At 38.9% G+C, this 10524-nt stretch overlaps 1 protein-coding gene across 2 annotated transcripts in view; it reads left to right on the forward strand.

The window, feature by feature from the left end:
- The window catches only part of STK39 (serine/threonine kinase 39), a 245451-nt gene that overhangs the window by 51425 nt on the left and 183502 nt on the right, over positions 1-10524 (forward strand). For both annotated transcript variants that reach the window (XM_018554245.1, XM_018554244.1), the window contains exons 3-5: positions 4303-4411; positions 6360-6501; positions 8455-8510. In XM_018554245.1, the coding sequence (XP_018409747.1) occupies positions 4303-4411; positions 6360-6501; positions 8455-8510 (307 nt within the window). The remainder of the gene's footprint in view (positions 1-4302; positions 4412-6359; positions 6502-8454; positions 8511-10524) is intronic.

A 10524-nucleotide genomic window follows, 5' to 3' on the forward strand; every position in this document is an offset into this window, starting at 1 on the left:
GGGGGGTTAGTATATGAGCTACTAAGCCCTTTATAGCTATTACAATTTTGGTGCGTGGAGTTGAGCTTTAAGCTAAGATGCTTACAAGGCATAGATGTCTGATTAATACTGAAATGTACTGATGTTTAATATGATTAATATTAATCTAATTAGCAAAAATGAACAGCAGTAAATATTTGGCCTTGTGTATTTTGATCTGTATGAAGCATTTTTAATTATAGGATAAACACATTGACAGTAATAGTTCTAGTGACATCTAGAGGCTGTAATAAGATACTGCTTGCACAGGGGAAGAAAACATTCCGCCAATTCACATTCAAACAAGCGTTTTACATTGTAAGGTTCTGTGTGTATGTATGTATGTATGTATGTATGTATTTATTTGTTTGTTTGTTTTTAGTAAAGCTGCAATTTTATATAAGGCAGTGCAGTAGTGTAGTGGTTAGTGCTTCTACCTTGCAGCACTGGAGGTCCCTGGTTCAAATCCTGGCCAAGTCACTATCTGCAAGGAGTTTGCATGTTCTCCCTGTGCTTGCGTGCTCCAGGTACTCCAGTTTCCTTTAATGCTCCAAAGCCAGGCTAGTTGGCTCCCGTCTAAATTGGCCCTGTATGTATGCATGTAAGATAGGGACCTTAGCTTGTAAGCTCCAAGAGAGCATTCTTGGTAAAAGAGAAACTGTGCTATTATTATTATCATCCAGTGCAGTATTGCAACCACAGCCTTTGAATTATGGGTGCAATGCTCTGGTTTCTGCAGACCTTAAATATGAGTGCAACATGAAACATAGTCCAAAAGGTCATCTTAGCCTTTAACCAGTGGCTTCAAGTCACTTCTTCTGAAGTAACACATAGATGTGGTCAGATGTAAAAGTTAAGACCAGTTTAGGTTGGAGACACACAGACACGGGGAGACCACACAAACTGTATGCAGATAGTGCCTCTGGCGGGGTTTAATACCAGGACTCCAACTCTGCAGAGTCACAGTGCTACACAAACTCATTATCTTATTGGGCTGCATTTCAGTATCCGATCGGATAACATGGAGAAGGTCGACATAGTTGAACTTCTTTATAGTACAAAGCTCCCCTTTTATACAGGGGTCCTGCTTGGTATTTTTGAACCCACAGTCTATAGTGGGGGGTTTACACTTCCTCCATTTTATCTTTCAAATGTTTCCCAACTTTCCTTTTCCTGCACTTGCATGGGATTCTTTGACTGATGATCCCTGTTATATGCATGTATTGGAAGATTTGTTTGGTGAGGAGAGTAGAGCTGCAGCTAACGATTATTTTCAAAATCGATTAGTTAGCCGATTATTGAGTTCGATTAATCGGTTAATCGGATAAAAAATAAAATACATTTTAAAAAATGGCTCCAGTGATGGGACTACTAGTTTGAAACTAATCTTACATGTACATCACTTTGTCTGTTAGGTCAGGGAGCAGATTGTGACAGGTACTGGCTAGAGCTGGCCATACATTGGTAGATTTTCATACATAAATTCATCCAAATCAGAACATTCGATAACCACATCAGAAACTTGTAGAATGTTGTTTGAAATTTCGTTTTGGCTTTACCAACTGTTTTTGCAAAGAGTTGCCTGAACGAAAAGCACATTCACCATTAGAAATTAATTTGTTGGAGAATAATTTGCCATTTTGCTCCTTCAGCTACAGTCGAAAGCAATCACAGCTTTGAACCCCATTAAGCATTAGGAAAACAAACAAATGTTCCAAAAATAGGTTTTGTTTTTCAAACAAAATTCTACTGCTGTACGGCCAGCTTAAGCTGTGATTTGAGCCAGGGTGGGCACATTTAATACTACATGCGGTTTTTCTGAGATCTAGCCTATGGCCACCTTTTTGATCTCTAAACCATCGAGGCTGCTTTGCAGTGTAATCATTTGAAGTAGTCCCTTTTGATCATCTTGCGATCAAAGAAATAAGATGTGATTTGCTGGAAGAAGAAGGCTGGTATTCCTAACCTGCACAGCATCGTTCCAACAGGGGTGAACAGTGAAATTAGACAAAAGGGTCTAGGATGAAATGCAAGCCCCTTAAGTGATTGACCAAGCAAGAGAAAAACATGTCTTTGGTTAGCTAGAAGAGGTACGGTCAATGATGTACATATTACATGTTTAACAAATGAAGGGTTAAATCCATTATTTGGATGTTCTTTGTAATTTTGCACTGGGAAACCAGAGCCCAGCAATACTTCTTTTTGGATATAGCTGCAATAAATTGACACTGAGAATTTCCAACCTCCGCACGTTAATGTGATGGGAAATAGGAAGTTGAGTGGGGGCCAAGAGGTGTTCATTGTTCTGCCAAAACAAACTCTGAAGGCAGACACAGTGGACCTTGATTTGGAGTCTTGTTTGAAGGACCACAATAAAACCTTGAACAGAGTCCAGAAAGTGGGACTCATGTGTGAAATGATGACTGTACAAATTAAAAATAGAATGTCCGTGAGGCAGCTAGCTGCAGAGTGAGATCCGTATAACAATTAACACTTTGACCAAGTCCACATGCTGACGTAAGTTACCGCAGCAAGCTGACCTATGTATGTTTACATTGATTCTGTCTAATGCAGCTAACCAGAGTCCTCTGCGCTGTTTGGGGAATGGTCGCTGTGGCTATTAATTCATTCATTGGTCACTTTATTTTAATTGTATATTATGCATGAAGCCCACATTTTGAGGATGACGTTATCCAACTTGCTGTGAGCTCATAATGTGCAAATGGTGGGCAACCTGGGAAGGACTATATTCTCTGGCTTATTGCAAAATGCTAGTTGCCTGACTGGGATGCTTACACTTTTGTCTTTAAGGAGTATGTCAAGCCAAAACTTTTTTTCTTAGTTTTGGATAGAGTGGGGAAGATTAGAACCCCTGTCGGGTTTTTACTGCCATCTGGGACCCAGTGAGTAATTTCTTTTCACTTCCTGTCTGGGAAAAGTGAGGGGAACCCTGCAATAATGACACAGGCAGAATTAAAAATGATATTGTTTCGTGGAAGTGAGGGTAAATCACTTTACTATAGCTTTGGGTAGCTGAAAACCCCAACAAGAGTTATAATCCCTTCTTATTCTATCTAAAACTAGATTTAAAAAAACGTTTTTGGCTTAACATACACTTTAATATGTTAAAATGACCATTTTTTTTTTTAATAATGCTGCTAGCAAATATACATGGCAGGCAGCCAGGTAGTGGGTATAAAGTGCAGCCATTTTCTTATTTTCTTATTTTTAAGTGACAGTCACCTTCTCACTAAACTAAATATACAAAAACTGTCTTTGCTCTGACTTCCCTGGGCCAGTGAGTCAGAAAGTATTACAGTATACAGAGTGTTGTGATGACCAGAAAGCTAGCATTATAAGTAGGAGTTCAGCAATAGCAGTTTCCATATTTACCTTTAGGAAATGTTTACTTTAACAAGACATTCAAGTGAGAAAAAACATTTCAGTATTTAATGAATGGCAGCTTATTAGAGTTCAAACTGTGTTTTAGTGATTTCAGAAATGACAACAGAAACAAGGAAAGGCATCCAACATGTTTCGGGGGCTCAGAAATCCCCCCTTTGCCAGGGATTTAAGTCTCAACTAAATTGCTCTTATAACTCCTATTGCTCCAAAGCTCTGGGATAATTCAGTCAATACCAGAAAAATTACCAGGACAATTATCTGCAAAAGGGATGTTTGTGTCAGCAGCAGAGCAGCTCATGGAGAGGGACCATTGTTGAGTGGAGAGCTGTTGAATACAAGCCATGTGGTTTTATTTGGGACTTTTTTTTGCCTATCAGAGATTTATCTCCACCTTCCCATTGGTTTGTCTAGTCTCTTGCGGGACTCGGGTAGGAAAGTTCCAGCTCAGCCTGTCTGCAGTGGCTTAGGTACATAAGAGGAAGACTTCTCTGACTGGCACATTGTAGCAAGTACTGCTTAATTACCTAGGAGGATGAACAAAGAGTTGTGTAGGATACATACCAGTAAAGTATCTGTTAAAGGAGAACTATGGGGTCAGTGTTTTTCCCCATAGTTCTCCTTGGGGTAACGGGAGAAATGATGAAAATGCAGGTTTACATTAAAGTTCAGGTCCCATATTTTCAGATCTACTTAATATTTTCATGTTCTTCTCACTGAAGGAAACCTCTGCTTATGCTTTTTTTTTTTTTTTCCTTGTGTCTGGAGTTTAAATTGCCAATATTCGTAAAAGTTTATTTTAAGGCGATATTGAGCTCTGTCATTGTTTTTCATTCTGTCTGTTACATATGACTAACCCCTAATTGTATGTTTCCTTTCCAGAAAGAGATACAAGCCATGAGTCAGTGCAGTCACCCCAATGTTGTTACCTATTATACCTCATTTGTGGTGAAGGAGGAGCTGTGGCTGGTTATGAAGTTACTAAGTGGAGGTAATGTAAATGTTATGTATGTTAACTGGCAAAGTCGTGTTAAAGAAACTCCTCATAAATTAGTTTTGCAGTAGGGTTCAAATTTCTCATTGCATTATTATATGCTATATTTAGATTACTAATGTTTGCAGAGACTGACATCTTAAAAAAAAAAAAAAACTATCGCAATGAACATTTGTGCAGCAGAGGAAGCTTCTTATTCAGCATTTTCATTATATGCCAAGATTCAACTGGCTTGATTCACGATAGGCTGAGTTTAAACCCATTTGATCGCTTTCTGAAAGTTCTAGTTGCCTGTGTCTGTGAAAGTTCTCATTCATCCAGGTCATGGTATATCTGTAAAAATTAAGTCAATGCATTAACTTAATTTATACAGATATTCTAGTTGCATGGTTTAATACTTTCAGTCATTGGCCTTAGACAAGTATGCAACAGTTGAAATGAAGTCGCATATGCAAGCAGGTGACTTCCGAGAATGGTGGGTCCATCTACAATTGTGCTAGCACACACCATTCCTCCTCTCTCTAGGACTGGAAGTATAGCAAAAAAATGTGAAAACGGGAAACTGTGTGCTGTAAGGAGTATTTTTTTAAGGGACCAGTTATTGCCCAAAATGGACCCCTAAACAGCCCAAACCTTGCCCAGGGATGACATTGGGGTGGTAGAAGGCCATCTAAGTCCACCTGAAGTTCAGCCATAAACATTAGAAAGCTTCTGGACATATAGGAACAATTCAACCATGCTAAAATTGCCTTCACACATTAATAGATTGCCCACAAGATAATTAATTACCTGGCACAAGGGGTGTCATGGAAGGCCTTCAGATATTCAAGATGGTTCGGCCTCATCTTGAATATGCGATTCAGTTTTGGTCACCAGTCCACAGAAAATATGTCCTTGAGCTGGAGAAGGTCCAAAGAAGAGCAACCAAGCTAATTAAGGGGCTGGAGGAGCAAAGCTATGAGACAAGGTTGCTAAATTTAAACTTGTTCATGCTGGAAGTGAGGCGATTAAGAGGGGACATGATTTTGTTGTACAAAATGTTAAGTGGTGACGGCAACATCGGCACTGAAGTTTTTACTGTAAACTCCGTAACAAGGACTAGAGGCCACCACCTAAAATTGGTGGAGAAAAGATTAATCCACAAAGGGCGTAGGGGCAGTTAGAGCAGTTTTTCAGTTAGAGCGGTTACATTTTGGAACTCTCTGCCACAAGCAGCGGTATCTGCGAAGAATATTGATTCATTCAAAAATCAATTGGATTCCATAATAAGAGACCGTAACATACATGGGTACAGGTACACTTAAATACTAGACCACACAGGGACTCTTGCACACACATGCACGCACAAGACACGCACACACACAAAGGTTGAACTTGATGGACATGTGTCTTTTTTCAACCTCAAATACTATGTAACTGCAGTATATAACTATGTAACAGACATCCCCCATTGTAGCCATGCATGGTAGAAAGGGCACTTATTATGGTATGTCTGTAGGTACTTGCTGCCCACTGGGGAGGTGCTTTTAGTAGAATTTTTGTAAAGCAACAGTTAATTTAAAATGCTGGTTGTATAACTTTCTTACAGCACAGATAAGTTTAAATAAAAGGATCTCTGTTCATTACTTTTCAGCTTTGCTTGAGTGAATCCTTTTAGCTTTGGGTCCAGCAGAAATGCACTTTTTATAATGTATGGTTAGGGACTGTACATTTGAAGGGTTTATTTATAAATGTTTCCACCCAAGATTTATTCATGATTCCCCCATTTTTGTAATAACATTTATGTGAAAAATCTGAAACTATTGGGTGAAAATCCCCGTGTGGTTTTATTCTTCGTGGATTTTGGTAGTTATCCACTAAGGTACATATTCTCTATGGGGGCCTGTCTGTAGTAAAACGATTTTGTGATCAATTTCTTTCTGAATAGAATTGCATTTCTTTTCAGGTTCGATGTTGGATATAATAAAGCATGTGATTGGCAGAGGGGAACACAGGAGTGGAGTGTTAGAGGAACCAATTATTGCAACGATACTTAAAGAAGTTTTGGAAGGGTTAGATTATCTTCATAGAAATGGACAAATTCACAGGTATGTTAAAGTTTTTTCTATCTTGGCAAGTTAATGTTGTGTTTTTAATTATTTTTATTACTATAATTGAACCAATAATCTTCATGTATATGTATTGCCACTGATGTTGACCCCAGGTATTTCTATGTATCCAATTTTCAGAATGTCAATAGCTGGAGCTCACATTTTTTTATTGTTTACTAATTGAGGCTGAAGAAGCACCATAACAGACATCACAAGTCTTCAAAGAGGTTTTGGTCTTTCAAAAGTTTGTGATGTCTTTTTTGTATAAAATAAATATGCAATAAACTAGATAAAACCCACCTTGAAACGCAAGACGTGCTACATGATTTATTGACTATTCATTGCTTTAGGATGACTGGTGAATCAATGGTAGCAGTATATACAGTATACCATGCTTTAGCCTAAATATATGTTGTGAGATACTTTATTCCAGCAAAATTGTGCGGAAAGTCCTGTGGTTGATACTCCCAGAACAATATGGTAGTCTATGGCAGCTATTCCCCAAACATCCAGTCTGTCTTAGCATTATTAATATCAAATAACATTTGGCTCTCCTTTGGAGGCTAAAAACCTGTAAATGTTTGAAAAGCACCTGTCAGTAAGAGCCTTATCACACTTCCATGCGTAGAAATGAATGTGTTTTTATAAAAGTCTCAGTGCACAAAGAGTAAGCTTGTGTTTTTTCCATGCAGGACAAAGCAACAGGTTTACTTTGTGGAAGCCCCCATACTTACTTTCCCTTCACTTCCCTATGCACCATTTGGACATCAAAGAAATACTCAATACTTCTAGATGTGTGGAGCATGTCACTGAATCTCCTTCTCCCATGCTAGAGTACTGGTGCTTGGTAATTGGTCACTCAAACACCCATCATGGCCAGGAGAGTGTTCTGTTTGCAACTTAAAATTTACACATGGCCAACTCTTTGCCCCGAGCAGCCAGAGTGGCAGGGGAGTTGAGAGAAGAGAAGTATAAACTGATGGTGGGGCTGGAATTAAAGTAAACGTGTTGCTTTGCCCTGCTTGGGCGCTTTTACAGGTTTTCAACTTTAAAGGTTCACCTTGAGTGAACCGCTGAACGTTCAGTTCATTATCTTCTCCCTGCAGAGAGCAGTGACTGTCAGTCACTGCTACCTGCAGGGCTTCCCCTCTCTCTGTTCTTCCAGCGCTGACTGGAGGGACAGACAGGGGAGGGCACAGCTGACATTGAGAGGCAGGGGAAGCAGTCAATCAGGTAGTGGGATCGTTCCCGGCTGCAGCATGGCTCTGTGCTGTCAGCATATAGCAGGCAATAGCCCGCTATATGCAGAGTTTTGGGTCACAGGAGGACATTAGTAAATGTCTTCCTGTGACCCAAAAGAGAACTAAAGCCAAAAAAGGGTTGGCCATAGTTTTGTTTTTATAAAGCACAGAGATGTGTGTGGGCCCTTAATGGAAGTCACCATCGCTTGTGAACTACTTTAACCATTACATTGCCTAATTATTGCAAGCTATAGTTCAATAGGTCACACTGCTTTCTAATATTGGACCATGTATGACCACCTTTGCAAGTGAAGATTAGTTTTTTGCTGTATTATTGATCTTGTGTAAATAAAAGTTGTCAACTTAAACTCCTTCATTTTTGCCCTGAGTATTATATCTTTAGAAAAATAAGAATGTAGTGGACAAGGCTTTTAATCTACATTGATAAAAACATCATATTGGGCTTATTTTATTCAGTTATGATTGACCTGCTGTGAATCATGGAAAAGTAATATTATGATGCAGATCAAAGCCTGAACACATTTCCTAATCTTATTTCCTCTGGTAGTCACACTGAGAAAAGTGGGCTCTAAAGATATTGAAACTGATGACTTTTTTCTGTCAATGCGATTAACTAGGAGTAAACTTTGTCTATCAGAAAGAAGTGTTCTTGTGCAAAATTACAATTCTTTTTAATCTCTCCTCTCAGGGATTTAAAGGCTGGTAATATCCTTTTGGGAGAAGACGGATCAGTACAGATAGCAGGTAATTTAAAGAGCAGCCCCGGGCAACAAGTAAAATCAATCACTGAACCTCTAATGCTAGCCAGGAAACTTTACAGCCATGCCTAAGTCAGAACACTCTGTTTACTTTAAAGCTGAACTCCGGGCTAAGCAAATATGATCTAAATACAAGAGGCTGGGTATTCGTACTTGAATCTTAGTGTCCTTTATGTATTTTTTCCAGTTCTGTGCAACAACACAGTTAAGTACTGTCTGTGAAACTTATTTTACATTTGCATTAACATTAATTTTTTTGGATCAGCTTTTAGGGCCTACACCCTTCTTCTAAGGTTCAAGCAGTACTAACCCAGCCTATCTGCGGAAGTTTCCAGTCATAAAGCCCAGTCACTGCTGCTGTCTCTCCTTGTGTTGGGTGGTTGGTCTTGCATCCTTCCCCCTGTTGGATTCTATAGACATCCTGTAGTGGGTGAACCTGTTGGGTGCCACCCACAGCTATAGTCTCTGCCATGTGCAGACCAGTAATGATGTCACCACAACTTGTATTAAGTCTATACCTGGGTTTATTATATTGAGGCAGTATTTTGGTTTGTAAAAGCATGTGGTACACAGAATGTGGCTTTATTTACTTTGTGGGTATTAGGTCCCATTTAAGTCATGTCTGTATATGTGTTGATGGACACACATGATTCATTTTGAATGGGCTGCATAATGCAGCATGCTGCAATACACCTGCACATAAAACAGGTGCGTTATGGTACAGTGAACTGGGAAAAAGTCTGGAGTTACTCTTTAAATGCGTTTTATGTAATCCGGCAGAGCCATATTTCAGGAAGGTTTCATGTTTGATGATTCTGTGTTGTGTAACTCTTTCGAACTAGAAATTATTTTACCAGTTCACTATATACTGTAAATGTTGAAGCACCGGAAAACGCAAGGGCTTCTGTTTTTCATCAAGACATGGCTGTAGCAGAGCCTCATACGTCAACGCCAAAACTTTATTTTTTAAGTGACCCTGTTGGGGAGATTTCACCATGTTTACTCTCCCTGTGACATCAGGACAGGGAATGAGGAGAATATTGGGTCAGGACATCATCCAGTAATAATAACTTGACAAAGGTTCTAACACTACTCCATTTTAATGAACAAAATGTAATTTGTTGCAGTCTGTCCTCACTGAAGAGTTACCTTGGAATCCCTATTTTGCTGATGATCTAGTATCAGTGATCTTGTTCACTCATGCTAGTTAAGCAGACTCATTCCTAGTCCCACTGTATCTTGCATACACTGAGGAAGGAAGTTGCACTGCACAGGATTGTGGGACTGAAGGGTGCAGAGACCCCCTTGAGCATGTTACAATCTAGAAGCAGCAATGGTGCCCTGGATTACATAGAACGTAGATTAAATGTAAATTCCCTGGATGATTTATTTGCAGTGTCTACTGGCTAACAGCAACTCAGTGATTGATTTTGCTTGATGTATGATTTGCTCTTCAAAGTTGATCTAAATCCAATCTTTAAAATCTCATATGAGCTTTAACCCTTTCGCTGCCAAGCCCTCCGGAACATTTTTCAAATCAGCTGGCCAAGCCATTTTTGAATTTTCTGCAATTTTTTCCTATTGGTTTGATTTTCAACTGCTGCGTTGCTAGCGTTTGTAAAAGACCCCCCAAACCATATATTTTCTGAAAGCGCAGGCCCGGTAGAATAAAAAGATGGTGATACTAAATGTGTAGGCCCTGCGATAATTGCGCAAATGTTTCTCAAATTAATATTAAACCGATAAAAATACACAATTCAATTGTTAAAACACACCAAAATCAGTATCCGTGCACAAAAAAAATAATTTTCTGACTAAATCTAAAAGATAAAACTGTATTGACTTAATAAATAACAAATATTAGCAAATTTGTAATTGCGCCTTTTTGCGAAAAGGTAAAAAAATGAAGGTATGCAAAACTGTAAATAATCGACTTATGTAAAAAATTGTTTTGGTGTTTGTGTTGTGATAAAATGATACAGGTGTATATTTAATTGCAA

Source organism: Nanorana parkeri, unplaced genomic scaffold (genome assembly GCF_000935625.1).
Source record: "Nanorana parkeri isolate BGI_ZX_2015 unplaced genomic scaffold, ASM93562v1 scaffold149, whole genome shotgun sequence".
Classification (NCBI taxonomy): Eukaryota; Metazoa; Chordata; class Amphibia; order Anura; family Dicroglossidae; genus Nanorana; species Nanorana parkeri.